The following is a 26,246-nucleotide window of genomic DNA, read 5'->3' as shown; positions in this document are numbered from 1 at the left end:
AATTTAACAGATAAAAATTATATTTAAGAATTGTCCCTGTTTAATCTATAGCTGCAAGAGTGTTATTTAGTTTGTGAGAACCAAAGTCCATAAAGCAAATATACTTTTAATAATTCATTCTATATTTGTTTCTTTCTGTTTATTAGGAGATTAATATTTTAAAGTTTATACTTTAAATTTGTCTCGAATAAAAAATGTTCTTATTTAAATTCTCTTATTTTCTGTCCAATTTCGGAACGCCTTCGGACTAAAACGTTAAACAAACCAATAGAAAGAAATAAAGTAGGAAGGGAAAGCAATACGGTTTACAGCCAATTCTACTCCGTGGAAAGTCTCAATTAACTTTTCACTGTGGCTTAAAGCTAACAAAAGCGGGTCTAATTATTTAGTGAGTGGACAACAGTCGTTCCCGTGGTTTCCGAGATTACACCCAAAGCCGCCGCCGGTCGCTGTGGTAGAGACTCATATGCGTACACAGTTACTCATTTAGGTTTGATGGTTGAAGCATCAACACAATTGCTTTCCACTCGAACAAACAACGAGAGCCCGATTGTTTACGTGTTATTCTTTGCTGTGGCTTTTTGCTGAGGTTTATCTATAGTCACGACCATGTTACAATTTAAAATCCGAACATATATTTCAGAATCACAAAACTGAAAAAAAACACGTAAACACTTCTTAACAATATATATGTTTGTGTAAATTTGTTAATTTAAAACTAATTAATAGTCTAAAATATTGAACAACGCGTATTTGCTTCTTAAAATCATATTAAATTAAAACGTTTCATTATAATTACTATCCAGAACGTAATAAAACTTAGGGTCTAATGCACATATAATCATTCAAAACACAAATGCGCGCACACGCACACATCCACCTTATTCATATCAGATAATTACTATCCAGAACGTAATAAAACTTAGGGTCTAATGCACATATAATCATTCAAAACACAAATGCGCGCACAGCACATATAATCATTCAAAACACAAATGCGCGCACACGCACACATCCACCTTATTCATATCAGATAATTACTATCCAGAACGTAATAAAACTTAGGGTCTAATGCACATATAATCATTCAAAACACAAATGCGCGCACACGCACACATCCACCTTATTCATATCAGATAATTACTATCCAGAACGTAATAAAACTTAGGGTCTAATGCACATATAATCATTCAAAACACAAATGCGCGCACACGCACACATCCACCTCATTCATATCAGATAATTACTATCCAGAACGTAATAAAACTTAGGGTCTAATGCACATATAATCATTCAAAACACAAATGCGCGCACACGCACACATCCACCTTATTCATATCAGATAATTACTATCCAGAACGTAATAAAACTTAGGGTCTAATGCACATATAATCATTCAAAACACAAATGCGCGCACACGCACACATCCACCTTATTCATATCAGATAATTACTATCCAGAACGTAATAAAACTTAGGGTCTAATGCACATATAATCATTCAAAACACAAATGCGCGCACACGCACACATCCACCTTATTCATATCAGATAATTACTATCCAGAACGTAATAAAACTTAGGGTCTAATGCACATATAATCATTCAAAACACAAATGCGCGCACACGCACACATCCACCTTATTCATATCAGATAATTACTATCCAGAACGTAATAAAACTTAGGGTCTAATGCACATATAATCATTCAAAACACAAATGCGCGCACACGCACACATCCACCTTATTCATATCAGATAATTACTATCCAGAACGTAATAAAACTTAGGGTCTAATGCACATATAATCATTCAAAACACAAATGCGCGCACACGCACACATCCACCTTATTCATATCAGATAATTAACTACGCAAATAATAAATACATTACTAAAATCGTATTACTTTTTATCTCATTATAGAAAAAAATACATCAAATAAAAGATTCATTTCCTCATCGTACATGAAGTAAGAACGTATTTAGAGTGTTACACACATATTCAGGTAAATTTTTTTATATATTTTATAATTTTTTAGACATAATTAAGAGAACATGCTGTTCAGTTAATTAGAGTAAGAAATTCTTACCCTCATCTTCCGCTGCTTTATTCAGTCTGGTATCATAACACTTGCCTAATTACTTATGTGGTTATTATGTATTAGATATTATTTAAATACTTCTTTTATATTTGCTATTTCTCTGCCTTCAGGAACGTTATCTTACAGTACAAACAAAATTCAACTGCACCACCTTCCTTTCCTATTATTTTAGTGATTTAACTAAAGAAGAGATCAGATTGCAGATTTCGAAACGTAGTGTTACTGACTGTATTATCACTGAACAGTGTTTGGAAAATCATGTTTCCTTTGCACCACCTTAAACGAAAAGGGCATCAGCCTCTGTTATCATGCGACGGCAATTCTGCGATTTGATGGTTTCGCTCTCTCTTATCGGTAACGATGATCTGTTTACTAAACATAGACGATCTAGTACATGTAGTCTACCTCTCTAAGTAGTAATTATTAACAAAGCATTGTCAAGAGTAAGTTATGGTCCATCATCAAAGTTCTGATAGTTTTTAATTCTTCTACAATTGATATATTAATAAATAGGTTATGTACCAAGATGTTTTGTATATTTATGTGAGGATGGTGTAGAGAAATTTCGCGAATCGATCAAACCATATTAATCAACAATTATGCGTTCCTTTCATAAGAACTACAGTTAGAAACATTACTAGGCTAGGGTAACCAAAGTAGAGTAACATCAATGTTTTACTAATAACAGTTAAGAATGATGCAGCTAAGCGATAATTGATCTGTAATGTATATTACAAAGATAGTTCCATGTGGTTCTCTATGACAACACAAACCAGACCAGACCCATTCTGTAATAATAGCGTGTGTTTATACCTAAGGAGAGATAGAGAGAAAGCGAGAGATAGAGACACATAAAAACCGCTGTTGGCAAAATCGGTAAATCCAAACAAGCAGTTGACGACTATGCGATTGAGAGAATTTATATCTATGGAGAGACAGAGAGAATGCGAGAGAGAGAGAGAGAGAGAGAGAGAGAGAGAGAGAGAGAGAGAGAGAGAGAGAGAGAGACCAAGCGATTGACGACTGTGACATTGATAGTGTTTAGTCCTTTGGAGATACAAAAATGAGCCAATAGAGAGAGTGACAAAAACTGCTGTAGATAAGTCAGTAATTCCACCGTGTAACTGACGACAGTGAGATTGAGAGTGTTTAGTCCTTTTGAGATACAGAGACGAGACTATAGAGAGAGTGACAAAAACTGCTGTAGCTAAGTCAGTAATGCCAATGTGTAACTGTCGAAAGTGAGATTGAGAGTGTTTAGTCCTTTGGAGATACAGAGACGAGACTATAGAGAGAGTGACAAAAACTGCTGTAGCTAAGTCAGTAATGCCAGTGTGTAATTGTCGAAAGTGAGATTGAGAGTGTTTAGTCCTTTGGAGATACAGAGACGAGACTATAGAGAGAGTGACAAAAACTGCTGTAGCTAAGTCAGTAATGCCAGTGTGTAACTGTCGAAAGTGAGATTGAGAGTGTTTAGTCCTTTTGAGATACAGAGACGAGACTATAGAGAGAGTGACAAAAACTGCTGTAGCTAAGTCAGTAATGCCAATGTGTAACTGTCGAAAGTGAGATTGAGAGTGTTTAGTCCTTTTGAGATACAGAGACGAGACTATAGAGAGAGTGACAAAAACTGCTGTAGCTAAGTCAGTAATGCCAATGTGTAACTGTCGAAAGTGAGATTGAGAGTGTTTAGTCCTTTGGAGATACAGAGACGAGACTATAGAGAGAGTGACAAAAACTGCTGTAGCTAAGTCAGTAATGCCAGTGTGTAACTGTCGAAAGTGAGATTGAGAGTGTTTAGTCCTTTGGAGATACAGAGACGAGACTATAGAGAGAGTGACAAAAACTGCTGTAGCTAAGTCAGTAATGCCAGTGTGTAACTGATGACAGTGAGATTGAGAGTGTTTGTCCTTCGGAGATACAGAGATAAGACTGAAGAGAGAGTGACAAAAACTGCTGTAGCTAAGTCAGTAATTCCAACGTGTAACTGACGACAGTGAGATTGAGAGTGTTTTGAGTGTAGAGATTTAGAGAGATAGGGAGGAGACAAAGACAATTGTCAGCGAAGTAGGTCTATCGCTTTTGTGAGTGGTAAGATATAACTGTCATTGTATCTCTAAATTGAGTTCTTATGCTAAGGATGTAGCCTACATTGTTGTATAGCTTATACAGCGTTGCTCTTTATTATTGTATATTTGTTAAACAATTGTTATTTTTAATATGTATTAGAACCGAAAGTGATAAATGTAAACCTAAAGTTTAATTATTTTTATTGATTTATATAACATTGCAGATTAACAATGCGGAGGAATGTTTTAACTTATTTTCACTTTCACATGCCGTTGTATACGGAGCCCGAGTATAGGTCGGGCTAGCACGCACGCCGTTGTATACGGAGCCCGACCTATACTCGGGCTCCGGTACTTAATTCAAAAACGTTTAGATTTTCGGTAAAAAAACGGGTTTAGCTGTTTCAGACTATTTCCTATGTTATATTGTTTAAATTTATACGTCTTTTTATGACAAGTAACAGTTGTGCAGCTGTAAAAATAGTATTTTCAACTATTGAACAACTGCATATTTACGTTACCCAACGCAGTGATGCGAGTATTGTTATTTATAGATAAAGTTCCACTGTTACTAAATAAAGTGATAAATTTTGGTTTAGTGATGGTTTTAGTTTATTTAGATTGGTTTCTTACTGACAAAAGTTTCCTTTTTCTTGATCATTGTGTAAAATGAGTAAAATGTAAAATAACGATGCGCATGATACGTGATATGATGTCAGATTCTGAGCGTGATTTGGAGGAGGATAATCGAACTTTTAATGAAAATAAAATATCATCTGCGATTCAGTTTGACAGAATCTTAGGTCAAATTTATGATTCTGGATCGTAGAGTGAATTTCTCAACGACAATGATCCTGAACCAGATTTTGAGGTTATGCCTAATGATCAAGACGTGAATGATGCTGAGTATGATTATGATAGGCCTTCCATCAGTACTAACATGAATACTTTCTTTCATTTATGTTATTTTATATCAAAAAAACATTAGGTGGTTGAAAAAACGTTTATAAAACATTAAGTGGTTGAAGAATAAAACGTTTTAAACAAAGTTAAAATTTTTATTTTTTCCATAATTTTGTTTACTTATTAATTTTGTTCAAATAATTATTTTATCATAAAAAGGAAACTTTTATATAACTACGTATTCTCCTCTTTATTTGATATATACTTTTTTGGGTTAATACAATGTCTTCATAATTAAAAAAATTACAAATCACAAACAAACGGGCAGTATACTGAGTAAAGTCAATGTTATAAGCTTGGGGTTGTAATTGTTTGTTGAAATCCCGTATTTAATTTCAAATCTCTAATTAAAATGTTGTATATTTAAATTTAAAGTGAGTAATATTTGATTAAATAACCACAAATCGTCAATAAGTATATAACTCATTAAACTACCTACAATATCAGGTGTATTATGCATAAGTAATTAAAGTCTGAGGGTATGGTGATTTTTAAATTACGTGGGTTATTATTATAAAGTGTAAGATAGAAGTATGTATGCACTCTGTTTAGTTTTTCATAAATAAAGATGGAGGTATGGAACTCGGGACACCATTCTCGGAAATAGAAGTTAACTTTTTAGTCTCTGTCACAACCGTCAATGCTGTTTCTTCTCTATTTCTGTGTAAGTCTTCAGAGTTCCAAATTTTCAGTAAGAGTAAGCAAAGGTCCACTTCAAATATGTTGTCATTAATCAACGAAGTATATTTATAAAATAGGAAGATGTTAAACCAAAATACCAATCTGAATTTAGGAAGAGATTAAGGATCCTTAATATTTTTATTCACTGAAATGTCAATTCGTAATAATAAGAGAATAACCAACCTAAAGACCACACTTTACATTGTACTATCGCTAAAAGTAATAAGCCGTAGAATGATTTAGTTACAAAAAAATATGAAATCACCTCCTGTGTTTTCTTTTTTCTAAAACTGTACTCTCTGAAATTTATTACAAAATATTCTCGTTGGAGTCATTAAAGTTATATATATCCCCGGGTTGCGTAAATATACTGCTCGTATTTATCATGATAAAATATAATGCACTGAGGTAGTTTCATCAGTTCACAAAACTTATGCCAATGCGGATTCATAATTAATGGACAAGTTAATTTTCCTACGTGGAACGATGTGTTATTCAACTCAAACATTAAAACTAGTACAAGACTCTTTTCTTACTTTGGACCTTGGTTAAAACGCTGTTAATGCCTTCACTTTTAAATACTAAGAAACATGTAACTTTTAATAGACTAATAAACGATAAGCTACTAGATGTAATTAAATGTTCACTATAAATATAACCGATGTATATCAATATGCAACACATTTCTCAAAAAGTTGCCGACGCATCAATATACTTGTCAAGGGAAAAATGGAAAACTATATCTAAGAATCATTTGCAAAACTATAGAAATAAGTAAAACGACGATTTACAATAAATTATAGAAATATAATTAGTTACAAAACTCTTAATACATTTTCATACTTGTTTATTTAAAACTATGAATTACTCAGGACGGGCAATCTATTTTTCCAGGGCGAGACTTCTGGTATGAGGAGGCGAAGATGGCACTACAGAGGCGAGTGTCGGGGAGTGTTGATGCACGGTCCCGAAGCGCCCGGAGTGTGATCCTGATGGTGGGAGACGGTATGGGTCTGGCCACTGTCACTGCAGCCAGGATACTCAAGGGACAGCGACTGGGACAAACTGGGGAGGACACCAACCTCGCTTGGGACAAGTTCCCCGCTACAGCACTCGCAAAGGTAACATCCCTCTTTAACTCTGTCGTAAAGATAGTAGACTTTGACACTGTCACTGCAGCCAGGATACTCGAGGGACAGCGACTGGGACAAACTGGGGAGGACACCAACCTCGCTTGGGACAAGTTCCCCGCTACAGCACTCGCAAAGGTAACATCCCTCTTAACTCTGTCGTAAAGATAGTAGACTTTGACACTGTCACTGCAGCCAGGATACTCAAGGGACAGCGACTGGGACAAACTGGGGAGGACACCAACCTCGCTTGGGACAAGTTCCCCGCTACAGCACTCGCAAAGGTAACATCCCTCTTTAACTCTGTCGTAAAGATAGTAGACTTTGACACTGTCACTGCAGCCAGGATACTCAAGGGACAGCGACTGGGACAAACTGGGGAGGACACCAACCTCGCTTGGGACAAGTTCCCCGCTACAGCACTCGCAAAGGTAACAACCCTCTTTAACTCTGTCGTAAAGATAGTAGACTTTGACACTGTCACTGCAGCCAGGATATTTAAGTATGATCGACTAAGACACACTAGGGAAAAAAGCCTTCCTCACTTGGGATAGTAAAAAATTACGCCCGATGAATATAAACATCCCTCCTATATATTAAGAAATTTCTGGAAGGAATTTTGTTTGCAATAATATTTTTAAAGAAATCTAAGACAATAATTTTCTGTGACTAACATCGGAAACGGATAGCTACCGCTCGAAATACTGGACGATAATAAATGGTGTTCCTTATGATTTATACTGACGTTGGGAGATGAATAAAGAATTCTCCATATGAACGAAAATTTTCGATAGTCACAGTACATTTAATACTACACGTTGAATAACTGTAGTAAAATAAAAAGGGATCAATGGTCTGAACTATGCCTATTCTATTATAATTGGTAGCCTTACTTCAAGTTTTTGGACACTGGTTTTCTACTGGAGACTTTGTTGCACTCATTTCCTAGTAGGGAGAATCAAGCCACGTTGTTAAATCACATAATTACGTAAGAGAAATTTGGATCATAGCTCTTGCCTCGTTTAACTTAACACCTTGAGTGTCAAAGTCTTTAGCTACTTGACACCATCTCCTTGTACATCGCAATTTATAATAGACTCTGGCACTAAAAGGATTAATAAATACGTGTTATTGTATTTGTGCTCCTTAAAAGTATTGGTTATTTTGTTACTAACATAACATTGTTAACGAACCAGATCTTGTGGTATGTCATATGATACTGAAAGAATATTCGATAATTATAACATGGTACAAGTTAGTTTACTACTATATAGGACCTACTTAAAAAGCAGAATCGTTATACAGGGGGTTTAATTTTCTGAAACTTGGAAAATCTTGCACATATATGTTTTTTGTTTGAAGGTTATTTTTGACGATGGAAGGATTGTGAAGGAAACAGGATTTTTCCGGACATTTGCCATCGTTCAGTGAAACAAGAAAACAGTAACACTACGTTTCGAGATCTGCAATCTGATCTCTTCTTCAGGTAAAGAACTAACCTAATACATAATTACAAACTAGGTTAAAATAAACAAATCTTACTAAAGTGTTGTGGCACGCCTAAGTCAGGGATCACAACCTACATGTTGTTAGTCAACTTCACTAACACTAAAGACATGCACTTAATACAAAACACTAATCATTAAAACTAAACTACGGAATACAGGTCACAATACGTCTTCACACGTCTACTAACCACCTACGACCTGTATTCCGTAGTTTAGTTTTAATGATTAGTGTTTTGTATTAAGTGCATGTCTTTAGTGTTAGTGAAGTTGACTAACAACATGTAGGTTGTGATTCCTGACTTAGGCGTGCCACAACGCTTTAGTAAGATTTGTTTATTTTAACCTAGTTTGTAATTATGTATTAGGTTAGTTCTTTACCTGAAGAAGAGATCAGATTGCAGATCTCGAAACGTAGTGTTACTGTTTTCTTGTTTCACTGAACGATGGCAAATGTCCGGAAAAATCCTGTTTCCTTCACATATATGTTACTAGGTTATGAAAAATTCCACAACTGTTTTAGCTCTTGAGCGAGTTCAATAAATGAGGTAAAGTATATTTTAAATTAAAATCTGTAACAGTTTTTTATTCTAGTAAATTTTTGATAAATGCAGTAGTGTTTAAAAAATTTATCATCAATGATTTTAACAAGCCGCCGTTTTGAATTTTGTTGACTAAAAGTTTTCAATTTTGTTAAAATTTACTATTTATACTATATTTGCATATGATGAAAATTATAACTCTGTACCTATAATTGTTAATTAACGTTAGCAATTAATTTTGTGCAATTCAATGATTTATACTATAGCAAATAAGATACCTTATTTTGTTTTTTAATAGTTTTATATAAAAATAATTGGACTATTCAGTACTGTGGCATAATTTATTAGATCTTTGGCCAACAAATTACATATTTTTATTTTTGACTTGATATATAGTAATTGCCTTAACAATATACAAATAGTTTATTATTATTGATATGTAAAATATTATAATACCGCTGTGCACAGCAACAAGACACGTCACCACGCACAAGCCTCTGTGGCCCATGTGGGACTAATTTCAAGTATATCGAGTGTACTATGTTTGCTTTTAAATTTTGAAATAAATTTAATTTGATTAAATTTTTTTACAAATTTTAATTTAAAAACATACGGACAGACGGGAAACGATGCATTTTACGGCACACATTTTTATGATCATTTTGATTTGTTTTGACCCCATGAACCAACTCCTGAGGCTTTTCATTGTATTTCACCAAGTATACAATCCCATGCTGAAAGTCTTGGCACTCATAACTAAAGGTGAACCACTTTCATCCAAATATTTGTTTGTTTAAGACGTTCGGATTAATAAAATGTACAATTGCCATGGAAATATTAATAAATCATCAGAAGTATACTAAAATATGTTTAGCCTGCCGTTTGATTCCCACATTCTTTTAGGTGATGACGTTCAGAGTAGGGCGGCGTTCTTAAAACTGGTATATACTTAACATTTAAATGTCCTATTATTATTATTTTGATTTTAACTTTCATTATTACGTTACGAACACAATTTTGAAATATAAGTTGATTAATTAACCATAACATCGGTATTTTGTATGATGGTTTAACTTCTGTTTCAAAGTAGACACCTAAGTTTTATTCGCTTGTTTCAAACTTCTTGCTATTAATACCTGTTTAGTTTGACTGTTACTATTTTAATGTACACGTTAACAGTCCCTTTGTATTGTTTTAGGCCCTAAGTAAATATACCAATTATGGAATATGCGCTTTAGTGTAGTCAAACTATTTGCTCTATCACAGTTATTACGTAGTCGTAAGTTTTAACCAGATAAACATTAATCCAAGAAAACTAATTCCTAAATTATGTTGGTGTGAAAAAGTCAGAATGAATGCTCATTTATACAAATGGACGAAGTTTGGGACTAGAAAGAAAAACTTTTAAATCTAAATTTGCCGTTTTGAACGGATTGAAAGCGTTTGTTATGAGGACGTGAGAGGAATGCTTGTGCAGATCGTTACAGAGTCAGCAGTATCCTGTCTCTGCAAACTCTACCTCTAACTGTCAAACTCACCATTTGTAAGCATTTATTGTAATCTGTTTTACATCTGGTGCTGTTTTGAGTTCAGTGAATTCAAGTTTCATTAAAAAATAGTTCAGATTAAAATAATACAAGATATATCGCCACCAGCATAATTAAAAAAAGCTATTTTGAGCCATTCATATGCTTTACCTAGAATTATATTAATATATAATAAGGTTAATCATTGTAGTTGTGTACAATATAAAGAAGGAAATATTACAACACAGTGTTAGGACTTGTGCATGTAAAGTTTAGCTTCTAACTGTTTACGCCTACCCTCCAACTGGCAGTCATTTTTTCCTGTAGTGGCAGCATGTTTTCGAGCCTCGTGCAAAGGTTTTTTTTAAAAATTTATTAAAAATATAAATTAAAAAGTAATATATATAGAAGTATATATTTTTGTGTTCAGAATTAAACATATAATAATATTAGTATTTAAATTTGGCCTTAAAAAAATGTTGACTAAAAATTTTTTTCCATGAAATTCAAAATTTACATTTTTTTTTTTTTATTTGGGGGGGACCATACCTAGCAAACCAAGTTATAGTAAGAAAACTATAAAAGTGAGATATCCATTTTATGTCAAATTTATTCTAGTTTCAGAAACACATAAGCATTTTACAAATTTATGAAACTATAATAACACTATATAACAAAAAGCAGCGATGCGCATAAATTGTGAAAATAGGGTGTATATGTAAGAGTTTGCTAATAAAAGTTTTACTAATACAGTTTTACTTCAATACATGTTATATTGCATATTTTATTACTCAGAATGAAGTAAACTATACAGCAGTAGTAAAATAAATTCCATAACTTTTTTTTGAAGAGTCGAAAAAAGTTTCATTTTGTCATTACTCAAAACTTTTGCGAAAAATTTTCGAAAAATGTATTTATTCTAAAATATATTTATTTGCTCTACTACAATATTTAACAATTCACCACACACTAAACACAACACTAAAACACAAATAAACCTACTAAAACTTACTAATAAACACGACTCGTCACATCAACAACTCAGACGGCATCGACAACATGGCGATCACATCTTTTACGTTCCAAACTACGAACTTGGTACATTGCAACTACAATACAATGAGGAATAAAACTATAGTATTCCTTAGGCTTTTTTTTCCCGAATCCAATGGTGCATGAATCGAATCGATACGTTGCCGGAATATACTGTAATGAGTGATTATGCAAGGGAATGTTTGTTCATCAAAATTTTGATGAACAACAATCATAATTGGGTTGTGTTCATCAAAATTTTGATGAACAACGGTTGGAGGGTTAACTGCACGATATCTAGCTTGTCCATTTTAAATTTATGGTATAAGTAATCGGCTAATTAAAATAATATTTTTTTGTAATACTATCCGGAATACTTTCCATTGTTTGAACAAATACAAGTTCGTTATCAGTTAAACACAAAATCACAACATTTTATAATATGTTCTTAAAACAAAACACTTACCGCATACACCAATAAAGACAATTGCTATAGTTCTTTTATTTCGTTTAACGTATAGAAGTGCACGCACATAACGCAAAATAGAAATAGCAAACTATTTATTGTTTCTTCTATATGCTTGTAAACGAAGGAAGGTTAATACTGTACGATAATCATGACACGATTATTGTATTTTGGCTGTCCAATATTTACCAAACCCATAGCCAAATGTAATAAAATAAAATATAATTTTATAAATTCAAGTAAAACGTGAAAATTCTAATTTTTCTTTTGAAAATAGATGATCTTCGTCAGTGGACGCATTGTTCGAAAGTGATGCTTAATTTTCAGTTTAAAATTTTCTTGCTAAGCATACTAATTTGCTTAATACGAGGGCTATCCAGAAAGTGGATTACGTTTTGATATAAACAAAAAACATTTCGTTATATTAATCTGAAAGTGACACTGAATCAGTATTTTTCCACATAGCCATTATACAAATTTTGGCACTTATCATAGTGGTGGACTATTTTTAAAATTCAAGCGTTATAAAATTCTGCCACCTGAGATTTCAACCAGGTAGTCACACACCCTCCCCCAGTTCTACTTCGTTATAACAGGGCTGCGTCGCAAGCCAGGTCCTAATTGTTGGAAACAGGTTGTAGTCACTGGGTGCAAGGTGGTAGGTGTGGCAATGTGGAAACACCCCTCACTGAAAAACATCCAGGAATTCTCGAGTACGATTTGCCGTGTGTGTTCAAGCATTGTGCAAATCAACACCTTCGAACTTAACTTTCCTCTCTGCTTGCATCTTCTATCTAACAAAATATTGCTCTTCTTAACTTGGTCTCACAACACCTTGCAGAATCTATGGTTGTGGCACGTTCTAAAAAAATCAATAAGAAATAAAAATTATTACTTATAATAGTACCTGTTGTGCTGTTTAATCTTAATAGGTCTGCATCAAAGATAAAATTGGAAAAAATGTTATTTAACATTAAATGTTTATAGTAGATTGCCATCGTTACATTATATAAATGCTTCAACAATAATTTTAAGAAGTTGACTTTGCGTTCATTCCAGACGGAAAAGCTAAAAGGTAAGATTGTTAGCTTAGAGTACAACATTGTTACCAAACCAAGAGATGGTGAAGTCAAGTGTAAGTTTTCGTATCAAATAACAATGTTAAAAGGTAACGTTGTCCTTTGACCAAAGAAAACGAACTTCAAGTCAAACTTGTATTTTTGCTGTAGCTGTAGACAGCGTGGAGTTACGTTATTTTAATTTATTGCTGTCAATTAACGGCGGTTAAACCTATTTCCCAGAAATAGTTCCATTAAATAATTGTATATAGACTTAGTTGTAGCTAAATTTATTATACCGCGAAACTTTGTAAAATTTATTTTCTGTTTGAAAATCCGCGCCTGAACTTGAAATAAAGTTCCATAAGAAATATAATATGCTATCGATCACTGAAGTAAAAGTTGAAAGGTATTAATGTAATAATACTTTACTAGTTCTTACAATAGGAAAATTTCAGTTGTTTTAATGATGTGACGTAAGAACCTTTTTTCAATTATTTACAGCATTTAAAAATAAACTTCTGTGGTTGTATTTCTAAGGTAAAATATTTTAACATGTGAGTCAAGGTTTTAAGCCCAACCTCTTATTGGTAGGGTTATTTCGCGGTTGAAAAGCTTCGGGGTTTAAAACGCTAATCTCAGTTGAATTGCGTTCTCGTCAAATCAGATGTTTCTAATCTTGTAAACTGTCTCGACAAGACGCGGATTAACAAAACTCTTTGCAATCGGTGAGATTGCAGAGTACAATATTTCTCAACAATGTTTTAAAGATCTTATGAACTTAGTATAACACCATTCTTAGTAATTACTAAAATGTTTTATGCAATAGTTTTATTTCAAATAATGTTTAGCTATATTTTCAAAATAATAATGACTAAAAAAATAAAAGTCGAACTGCTAGGCAGATAGTAGAATTTTTATAACCATTCTCAATGAAATTACTAACTTTGTATGATAACCGCCAAATATAAAGTAGACACTCGGTGAATTACACGTTTTCTAGACATATCAAAAAACGAATCAAATTCTAACTTTATAAGATTTATTTAGTTTTATTGTCTATATGAATATGATAATGGTGTTCTATGTGAATACTGCGTTTGAAACGTTCATCTTTGGCTTGTTCCGCTCTTACTTCGCCTGGTACATTGATAACCGCCAAATTAATTGACACTCAGTAAATGAAATATTTTCAAGGCATTTCTGGAATTCTAAATTTCTCAGTCTTATATTATTTTACTGACTATAGTATATCAATAAGATTGCAGTAGCTATTGTAAATAAAAAAAACAACCATATTAGAAGTATAAATTAAGAAAATTACATTTTTATATTTATGTTAAGTATAATACTTTGATAAAATAACACCCTCGTACTGGCATTCATTCTTTCCTCAGTTAACAGGTCATTTGTGCCACTGTTCCTCAGTGTTTAGTACCTGTTTTTTAAACATTGCGTAAACAGTAAATTTTTACTATAAATTTATACATGTATTAATACATAATTTTTTCGTATAATTATTATATAAAAAATTATGCATAAACCATCACTAAATTAATTATTTAAGTGGTGGGACTGCGCCTGGTAGAATTTAATAATTTACTTATTAAAATCTGAGATAGATAATTCATTCTTAATTTTATCTAGTTTAAATACATAAATAATGGTATCTATATTCTCTTTAAAAAAGTTTTATATAATGTAAAAACCACAAATATTACGCAAGAGGCTAAACTTGCTACTCCAGGCACGATTATTTTGAATTAAATGCAACAAATATAATTTTTATAATAAATATTTTTTAAATTATGCACAAATTTAGAGAGTTTTATGCACTAAAAAAATTAAATAACACATTTCTAAACCTTTTTATTTTTTAAAAGTGGCTATATGTAACTAAATTTGTTAGTATGGGTAAAATTATTTTAAAAACGTTATAGCTTTTACAGTAAATATGTCTAAAATATAAAAAACGTTTACCTTATTATAACCTAAAACAAAAGCTGTGACATCACTGTTTCCAAAATAGCAAAAACAAATTTGACCATTAAAATAAACAATTATTTCTGTTTGAAATTGTATATCAATATTGGTGGTAGTTTTGGTTTATGTACTATATGTTAAAACTGCCAAAATTCGTGTGTATCATTTCGACATTATAATGTAAATTTCCAGCCACAAATCGATTCAGATCTACTATATTATAATATCAATTAATTGCTAGTTCCGAGGTGCATTTTTGTAAATTAAATTTTTTATAAATAAAATCATACCATTCTTTCCAGTTTTCTTCTGTGAATTTACTTTAAAACTGTCATGTGAATATCTTTTTTGAACTATTTTTCATGAAGCCTGATTATAAAATGTAGCATGCAGAATTCTGACTCAAATTTGCCGCCACTACTTGTCGATTCATAAATGGCATACTACATAACTGTGGCCAAATATTATGTAAGAATAAAACAATTATTCCTACCGAAATGGTTTCATCACCTTATCTTCAATTAAACTGCAGATTGATTGATATCACAGGTCGCCCAATCAGGCCAGGTCCTGTGTAAACCTTGACGCTATTGTCCCTCACTCACACGGGACTATGTATATGTAAGACTCCCTAGGTACATAATGTGTCGTATCATAGGTGACAAAAACTTAACACATACGCATACATATCTAGTCAGAATAGGTAAAAGCTTTTAGGAACTATTTAAGGATACTAGAATTACGAGGTTATTTCTTACTTACAAGAAATTTCATAATGTAGCTAAGGAGGGACTGATTGATTTAATGTGAATGTTGAGTTTACCACCAGTTCACCTTCCTCTCATTGTAGTGTCTGGATTCTGACGCTGTGACAGAAATGACTCTTGGAAACTGTAGTCTTACCCCAATAACGACTCTCCATATATAGTAAACTTTTGCAGTTGGAAAAATACCTTTTGTTGTAGTGAGGTATGAATCAGTGGGCTCAGTGGTTGAGTCCGAAGACGCTGTTCACTGCTCAGTTTCTTTACGCTCTAAAACCCCTGTAATACTACCTTATATTCATTCCTTCAAGTATTGTGCTCCTATAATGCTGTCCCGCAATTAAAACTCACGAACTCTGTAACGGTAACAGACTGTAAGAGGTGAAAACACTGTGTATACACATGTTGTTGAAGCGACAATGTTTAAAGATGAGGGTCAAGGAGAGACTGTCCTCATTTCCCGTATTCTTCTTATCCCGTCGAACTTTCATCTGGAATTCTAACGTCTGCAGTTCACTGTAAGGTTACTCTATGCCATGACTATAAAAATGTACAAGACCTGAGTCTGAAGATGGCTGGCTTCGATCTGAGGAGTGACCGTTTCTCCCATGGCAATTTGTATGCAGCATATTCTACAGTAAACACGTCTGACAGCCTTGTTTAATGATTTTGTTTATATACCGTATCGCTTTCATCCCTAATTAAATTAATTCAAACAAAATATTGTTACTACTGCCTTATAAAACTGAATTATTCTATATTTTAACTCGTGCATAAGATAATACAGTATTATTTTACGTTGTAATTAAAGGGGTTAACTTGGCTGGTGTATAACTGTACGTTGTATGTTGGATACAGATGGCTAATATATTACATATAACCTAGATTGAATTATTTTTAATGGACAGTTTTAAGTATTAAATATTTCGAGTTTCCAGATGTCACGAATTTTCTTTTCTTTTCCTCCTTGTTACAAAGGGAAACAAGAAAGAATCGTAACAAGGAGAGTTGTCAACAATAACTTTTTATAGCGTGGCTAAACTTTTACATTAGACATCGTTTTGGTGAATTTTAAATAAATAATTCTGTGAATACAGTTGTAATTAAATGTGAAGCAAAAAATAATTAGCTGAGCTTTAGAGAAGTCTATCACTCGAGGGGCTAGACAAACTACATTTCTCTATGTCTGTCTATTTGACTTCCTGGCCGCGCCGCGCCGGTATAAATAAAAAGAACTGAGCTATAGATTCTAAATTCTGATTGAAGCTTCGTTTCTCAAACATAGACAACACTGAGTTCGATGATGGTGCATGCTATGGGAATTGTCTAAGCATCTGCAAATATCCTTATATTGGCCTTACGGGCAACCATAATTACATTAACAAAATTGCATAATCTATAAACGTGTAAATAAACTGAGTCTATTTAAATTAAATTTCAATATATGAGTTTATCTTGTGACAAAATGTCTCGAGAAAACCTCATATCTATATGGACAAGTTTAAGTTCCATGATGGTTGCTGTCCAACCATGAAATATGGCTGAACGACATTAAAGCTTGTCACTCAGTAGACAGTCACTTATTTCTGTTCTGTATCCCGCGTTGAATACAAAATATTTCGAAGCGTGGTGGCAGACTCCTCCCGTATCCGCATACCACATGTCGTGAGTATTTCTATGCACCAGGGTATGGGTGATGGCATTAATTGGTGACAAATAGTCGAAGCAGTATATAGATTGTCGGAAAATACGAAATCTTTCATACCCTCCAGACATGCTTGGGAAGGATCAACACTGCCGAAAGACGTACACAACGGTGTCGGCGTTGCTATAATTAAAAGGAATGAATTGAAAATATACTAATCTCCAACGTCAAGTCTTTGACACGGTCTCCTCTCAGTTCGCAATGTCTGATTTATTTCTGCTTACTCTCGCGATTCTTGAAAGTACTTAACACACCATTACTTTTTCAATAATAACGGTAGTAAGTTATATTTTGTAAAATATTTATGGAGATCTTATTTGATACTTAAAATATAAATTTTTAGGGCATTAACTGTTAACTAACAAGATATTCGTCAACGCAATATCCGTTGAATAGATATGGATTAGAACAGAGGTGAACCTTAGATTAGAATCGTTCATAGATTTTATGAATTAATCACAGGTATTGAAAAATGTATGAAGAATATAATTCAGTCATCTAAGTGCGAAAATAATCAGATGCGTTGTGGCATGAATGGTAGAGGCTCAATACAGAAAGCAGGGGTTGTATCAGGATAGGTAATCCTTACTATAAAGTTCCAGAACTAGGACCAACAGTACCAAACAACCAAACTGCCAATCCGATTACATTCAGATCCATATCAGAGCTAGGAGTGGTTAAAGTAGTTTAATCGGTTTTCGGTTGGGGTATTTTTTTCATTTCAGAGTAGTTTTTGGTTCAATCTCTTTATGATACGATTTCTGAAACCAGGAAAAATGGGAAAAGTCTTTTTGATTGTTCCACGAAGAATGGAATAAATGTTATGATACGCATATTGTTGTACACAAATAATGACCACCCCTCAGAAAACAAATTTTTTCAGGTTAAGTTTAAAGTTTAAACATGAAATGTTTATTGGAGAGAATGCATCCCAATTTTATAAACTTGCAAACCTTTCCTAGTTTAAATACGTGTAATTTCTTGTGAAATACTAGACACCCCTACAGACACCCTTAGGTGGCTGAAGCAAATTCTATGACATTTTATGTGCTCATATATCCTTTACAAACAGACCACTCATTTTCCGATAAGCTAAGCCAAGTTAATCTTCTATTTCCTCAGTGAATGCTACATAATCGATTAGTCTATGTCCATTATAAACTATACTTTTCTTGTACTCTCCTTCAAGTAACCGTTTCAGACCCTAAACATCTCAAGGTGTTACAACTGGGAGTGCTTGCGATGGGTTGCTTATGTGGTGGAAGAGAGAGCGAATTTAGGATAAAAAAATTATATAAAGTGCGATATATGGTGTACATTCACTATAAATATTTCTTTTAAATGTGTGTGTTTGGTGTGTGGGGGAGGTGTTACCATCAGCTGTCGCGTGTTGCTGTGCCATATATGTGCTGTCTGAGATATTTAGCAGAGTCTGCAACCTGCACCACCAGCACAGAGTGGATTATTAAATTGTATCCCCTTCTGCTTGGATTATTATTAAACCAGTACTTTCCCCAATTGTACATTGCCTTCCTTTGAACAGGATCCATTTTAAAAATATTACTCAAGTGCGATGCAGTTATTATACACTCGCACTTTATGATTTATTTAATTATCAAACGCACAATATGAACTTTTATTTTGTTCTTATTAATTAGTAACTTTACATACAAACATAAATATAGTAACATGTCCAGGTTAAATAATATTAATTAGTTACCTGTAAAATTTTAAAACTCCGTTGGTATTTATCTAAAATATATTTATATCAAAAGAAGTAAAAATCATAAATTATAATATACGTAACACTGAAGAGTTAATCGCCCACTCGATCCTTCTGAAGGTTACGACACGGTGCACCAGACTCCACTGCAAATGAGTGGCGCGCCCTGTAGGTCTCCCTTCACTGTCGAATGTTTGATCACTGTCATGAACAATACAGTCCGGAAAGTGTGTTCCCATCATAACTCTTAGACTCATAGACCTCTCATAGAACTCATAGACCTCTTTCCGGTTCAGTAATGTAAACATCTTGATCGTTCTTAAGACTACCAAGCGGCGAGATGGGATTTTTTGCTAGTAGCTTCTGGAGCCTAGCAAAACCCTGCACACTATCGATATAAGTGGAGAGTTTCTTCCAGGGTAGCCTCTTAGCCGTACGGACGTTGCGGTTGTACAATGCAAGAGCCTCGTTGTAGGTCTACCAAGTACCCCAACTTTTGGCTCTCCTGAATAAAACTCTGACCCTCTTCCTCAACGAGGCCAGTTCAGAGCTCCACCAGGCTACTTTGGATCTGCTCCTATTAATAACCGGAGAGCTGAGGTCAAAAGAGCCAACAATCGCAGAGGTCATACTGTCGGCAGATTTGTACAGTTGCACTGCGTTGTGAATCCGTTTTACATTAGTGTATTTAGATTCTAATTGTGCCCTGAGGTTTTCTTTGTTTGATACCCAGTTTGTTTTTTGATGGATTCCTATACTGATATTTTTCCAGCACCATTTATCCGATTTTAAAGCAGATGTGAGCATGATCAGAAAGGGAGGGCTCGTCAGACACATGCCAGCCCGTATCCGATTAGCCATACCCCTCGTCATCATGGCCACATCTATCACCTCCCTACGCTCTGTTGTTAGTGTTGGTGCTGCCCCACGCCTCGTTGTGCGAGTTGGCGTTGCATCCAACCACCAGTTCCGATCCATTCCTCCCAACATGATCAACCGGGGCAGCCAGCTCTGGAAGGCTTAGAGTCCCCATCATCATACGGGAGGTAAGATGATGCAATTGGCAGGGTTCATCCACTCCCAGCCTTCATCAGCCTGATTGTGGCGAGATCGCTGCAACAAATTTCCAGAACAGGAATGCTGTCCCCCTTGCTGCTTAAAGCAATACAAGCCCTGGTATTATGAACCTGGGCACTAAAACTTTTGTACCCCTGTCATTGAAAGCCCTGATATATTCCCTTGCAGATCCAAGGTTCCTGTATCAGAGCCCACGTGAAAATCTTTCGACAGGAAGCGTCCACAGAATACAGCTGAAGCTTTATTGTGCCTAAAGGTTGACCTGAAGGACCTTGACCCCATGATCAGCCGCCCACCCCGCGTCCTCAGCTGGACCTGCTCTACACCAATGAACACCTTACAATTCCTCCCTTTAAGAGTAGCTGAAGACTGCTCATCAACCAAAATTACCAAGGTTCTGGAGATCTCCAACAACCCTCCAGTCGGACACGGAGATCCCAGCATTTTGTTTTTTAATGGCCCCAAGAATGGTCGCAGAGTCCTTCTCGGCAATAGGACCATCGAACCCGAAGAAGACCTTGATGGATCTTATGAGTTCCTTGTAGTCCCCACAGATCACACCTATCCTCCAGGGCCACCCATCCCCAGCCCTGAAGGCACACCCCGCAGCCAATCTCTAGTCTCGTCATTGCCACACAGCAAGATAAACGCCCCCTTTTCCGGTCAGCACCTCTTAAACTGCAAGCACACACCTTCCGCTGCGAGGACCTCATCGAGGATGCGCCCCCGTAGTTCCACGGCCTCCTCCTCCGAGAGGCGTCTCTCAGGAAAGCTCTCAGGGACCAAGGCAAGCTTGTGCCCGTCAGATCCTCCATGAAGGCGTCTTGCACTCCCTCCTCCGTTGAGGAATTGGTATTCATGGCTACTCGTTCTGCTTGCTCAGGAGGTGCGGTCGGGTGCGGCAGGGGGTTCTTCGGCGGAGTGCGCCCTTCTCTCTTCCCACTCGGAGTAGAGTCAGCGCCTGCAGTTCCCCCCGGTGCTGAATCGCTCTGCTTTCTCAGCTTCTTCCTTTTTAGCTGACATCCTGCCCGTTTGCTTCCTACATTCACCGTCCGAAAGCCAGGACAATCAGCTTTCTTTTTAAAGGGGGCTTGCGCAATTTAAAAGGGAGTTTGAGGTTGTAATCCAGTTCACATGCTTCAGAGTCTGTGTCCATGGATTCAAATTTCGCGCCTGCATCACCGACTGCTGAGTCATCGTCGATGGTGGTAGTGAGGAACAGGCAGAGACATCCAAAGCCTGGTTACTGGATGCAACTGCCTGTTGTAATAATTCCAGATCAAGATCTGTTGGGATTTGTTTTTATTTTTATAATCCATAAAGGTTCCACGAGTACAAAGGAAGTAACAAGTCCGCCCAGCCAGAGTCCCGCATGACTAGGTAAGGCTATTTACGCTTAGGGGGCGCCCAACCCCCAAGGGCTCCGTTCGCGACGCACAACCCCTGCGCCATGCATCCCTTAGGCACGGGTCGTCTCACACCGTAAGATTAGGAGCCCCCAGTCAAATCGAATATTTGTGGTGCGATTCCAGGCTGACGAGCCGAGACTGGTCATACCCGGACTGGCTCCACTAATGCGCGGCGCCTAGGGACTCATTGCGCAGAGTGCACATTCGGGGCACTAGCCTAGATCCTGGGGTTCTGTCGAAGCAGGGCCACCTCATACAGGAAGCTAAAAAAGCGTTTATTTGAGCCTAACCAATGATTGGATTCGGATCCCCCTTCGGTTTTAAGCGACACCTTGTTGGTGTCACCCCTGGAGAGGTACTTTCATTGGGGATCACCCGAACTAAGGTCAGCCCGTCTCCTAGGCCCTATATTTTCAGCTTCCTTCAATTGGTTTTTCCGTATAGACAACGCCCACATTTTGTTTCCTGTAGTTTTATTTACTTCCTTGAATATCAATCGCATACAAATACTTATGAATTACGAATGTATCCCTGTTTTATACAATATAAGTTTGTCAACGCATATCGAAATTTATTTAACAATTAAAAATTGTCTGTTTTATGAATTTAACTAAAACTTATTACAAACATATCTAATGTACTCAATGTCTATTTCTGTATAATTTTATATTAGTGATTTATATTTTCTATGGAATAAATTTGCAAATTAAAAACGTTCTTATTAAAAAAAGGAGTAACACAGGTATATATGACTTACACATGTTGCTTTGTGTGTTGTTGTAAAGTGTATCCTTACTTCGTCTTCAGCATAAAGTGCATTATGTATTTCTGTCTTATCTCCTCTCTCTTTGAGCCCATTAATGCATAATTTAATGATGTTTCTTTATACGTATAAACTATACCCAGAATACACATGCAACATACCTCACTTACTTTTGATCGTCGTTTCTCTTAAATATTTTACATGATTTACCGTAACTAACATAGATCTTACATACTATGAGTCTAAAAGTATAGCATTGGATTTACATAGATTAAAAAAGTTAAAAGAAATATATTTTCATGTATGAACAAGCCAGAACATAGTAGGCTATTCATTTCAGAACATAATTGCCTGGCTCGAGAAATGTTTTGACGTTAGATTGTATTAAATTAAAAATTTCTCTTTCAGACTTACAACCTGGACGGCCAAGTGGGAGAGTCCTCTGCGTGTGCAACAGCCCTCATGTGCGGAGTCAAGGCCAACCTGGAGACGGTGGGTCTGGACGCTGGAGGAAGGTTCGACAACTGCTTCTCCAGCCTAGGCTCCAGAGTGGACTCTCTGGTCGACTGGGCCCACAAAGCTGGTCAGTAATTCACTATAGCATACAAGCAGAAGAACAAAACAATTTGTAGAGATATCTGTACTAAAGCGTAGCCTTTCTGTATTAAAAGTTGACTGTACTTGAGACCATCATGATTTTAGTCCCATAAGAACAAACTTAAAATTCCAACACTACTCATATAATTAATTTAAAGATATAATAGATACATATCAAGACTTTTTTATATTTTAGATATTAAAATTGGTTATTTAGGATAAAATCTTTAAATTCCTTGCACTCATTAAATTATTCAAAATTGATATAATTAACAATATAAAATTATATATATATATATATATATATATATATATATATATATATATATATATATATATATATATTTAATTGAATTGAATTGAATTGAATTGGTTTTATTTCCAAAAGCTTACATTTCAATGGCCCCGCTAAGTACAACACTTATCAGCGGGGTCCAAATTAAACTATCTTAACTAAACCATAACAATGTATTTATTAAATTACGTATCAAAATTGGCATTCATTACTTTGTTAAAGTTTACAAGCAAGAGTAACAGCATACAGGTTTGTTTTATTTTATCTTTACATTTCAAATTATTACCACTGATAAAACCGGTCTCTTAACTCTTCAAATTAAATTGAGTTCATGTTCCTAACTAACAAATTTGCACTGGTCATATAGTGTGATTGGATTGTATGATCTATATTCAGAAGCAGTCGATGTCCTTACCCAATTCCAATCGGTATGAGACAAGAATAAAATACCCCCTCCCATCAGCGTTCCTTGTTCCTTGTTCCGCCACTACCAGTGTTTATTTCTGCAACTGCAATGCACGTGCAAAATCTAGGATGAATTTTGCTCTAATTATTAAAGTTCACTTTAGATGATTATCAATAAATAAATAACTGTGTTAATTTATTTCACCCATGTGTAGCATTTACAGCATTCAAAATATATGTCAATGTGTCTGTTTGCCTATTCAGTCTGTGATATGTGTTTGTGTTATCCCTGTGCTAACCTAATTGTGTTTTGGTATTGTGTTATTGTGTATGTGTTATTGCATTGTGTTTTGACGCATTTATATATTGATAATAATTCATTTTCCTACTCCTTCCAAAATGTAAGTTATTTCATATTGCATATTGTTTAGTCATATCTAACGAATTTCCATTCCCTAAACTTCTCTCTTACTGCAGTAACAGTACGCGGGCCACTACAACAACCTGCAGCTCCTCCCCTCTTTAGTCTAGGCTTTCATACCAATGGCAAACCCTAGCAAACGGTTTATTATTGTATAGATAAAAATTCATGTGTTATATTTGGCATGTGTTTGTATTAAAAAAAGCAATAAATAAATAAATAATAATAAGTAATTAAACTAATAAACTTTAACAAAACCAACTTATATATCAACAACAACAACAACAAAAACTATAGGCTATGCTTTATAAATATATCTGGAACATTTTCTTAACAAACAATCCCATCATCACATCAAAATATTTTAAACACAAACAACTGACAACATTATGTCAGAATTTGCAACAAAAATATACAGTTTACTCTGTATCTGATTTTGTCTATAATAGGGCAACCAGATCCACCATAGATTCATGAAGCTTAATCAGGTTTACATAAATAATCAAAAACTATTAAGCTAGACTATAACACACAATAAATAACATATTATAATAACTATATATACTAGGCCTATATGTTTATCACATATAACACATTCTAATAATGTTTATTCATAATATTCAAAAGCATAACAAAACTATAAAAAATATAACATGGACCACAATAACAGATTAATATACACTATGTTTATCACAGCAATAACCAAAATCAACAACAGACCCCAAACAACAACATTACAATAACAAAACTAAACTATAAAAAATAACAATATTATGGTATAAGTTAACAACAAGTTAATGTAGGCTATATATTTATCACAGCAACAATCATTAAACAACAGTAAATTTCCACAATAACATTAAAATAATAACATACATACATACCCTATATACTCACAAATTCTTCTTTACTAATAAACATAGTAAGTTAATAATATCTAGAAATGTTTATACAGATCTATATTCTAAATTTATAACTCTTCCATTAACCACCTGTAAACAAGTTTTTTAAACTTACAATAATTATGTTCATTAAAAATATAATTTGGTAGACTGTTAAATAGGCAAGGAACAATATATTTTGCCAATCTTTTACCAAAAGTATTTGTTTATTCTATAAACTTTGAATTCTTCCATATTTCTTAAAGCTATAGAAGTGTTCTTGCTGTTTTGAAATTTTATATTTATTGTCTGCAAAATAATATACAAGGATAATATACTTGTAATAACCCTTTGGTGTCAAGCTATTGGCTTGTATATACAACTGTTTTTCTGTAATACCATTAGCTCTGCCATTCACATCATATCCAGACATTTCTTTTGAAGGCTTTGTATCTTATTGAGGTGGTTTATCTGCAGCTGTTCCATATGCAATTATTCCATATCTAACAATTTACTCCACTAACGCCTTGTATACTGAAGTCTTGCTTTCAATATTCAATATATATTTTTTAATCTATAAAATACAGCAACACACGAGCAAATCTTTTCTTTCTGGATTTTCTCAATGTGGTATTCCATGTTAAACCATTATCTATTGTTATCCCAAGATAATCATAGGTAAATACTAATTTTATTATGTCACAATCACATGAAGTGAGGTATAAACTTGTGTGTAGTTGCTCACACATACAGTGTGGTATTTTAAAAACAGGCTCATTTCCTACTTTTTTATTTCTTAAGTGAATATTCATCATAACAGTATTTTTTGGATTTATAACAAGTTCCATATTATGCAAAACCATTTATTTATTTCATTAAAATCGTTTTGAAGCATTGCTTGGGCAGTTACCAGATCCATATGAGATGCTACCAGAAGGATGTCATCTGCATATGCCCACACCTTTACATAATTAGTTTACATTAAAAATATTATTTATATAGATATTGAACAGTAATGGACCAAGGTTACTACCTTGTGGTACACCACAGTTGCTTAGCTTATATTCACTATAAGTGTTTACTATTTTTACTCTGTAACCTCTGTTTTGTAAATATGATTTGAACCAGTTTAAGTTTACTCCAACAACACCAA

General features: G+C 34.5%; 1 protein-coding gene across 3 annotated transcripts in view; it reads left to right on the top strand.

Moving 5' to 3' along the window:
* LOC124370041 (alkaline phosphatase-like) overlaps positions 1–26,246 on the top strand; it is a 191,685-nt gene that overhangs the window by 124,712 nt on the left and 40,727 nt on the right. Inside the window, exons 2-3 of one of the 3 annotated variants that reach the window (XM_046828354.1) lie at positions 6,706–6,932; positions 22,903–23,077. In XM_046828354.1, coding sequence (XP_046684310.1) covers positions 6,706–6,932; positions 22,903–23,077 — 402 coding nt within the window. Of the gene's footprint in view, positions 1–6,705; positions 6,933–7,142; positions 7,226–7,275; positions 7,373–22,902; positions 23,078–26,246 lie in introns of those variants that run through there. The other 2 variants (XM_046828355.1, XM_046828356.1) reach the window with 2 other exon arrangements.

Source organism: Homalodisca vitripennis, chromosome X (assembly GCF_021130785.1).
Source record: "Homalodisca vitripennis isolate AUS2020 chromosome X, UT_GWSS_2.1, whole genome shotgun sequence".
Lineage (NCBI taxonomy): Eukaryota > Metazoa > Arthropoda > Insecta > Hemiptera > Cicadellidae > Homalodisca > Homalodisca vitripennis.
Note: the sequence above shows the minus strand (reverse complement) of the source record. Positions and strands in the feature narration are given on the sequence as shown.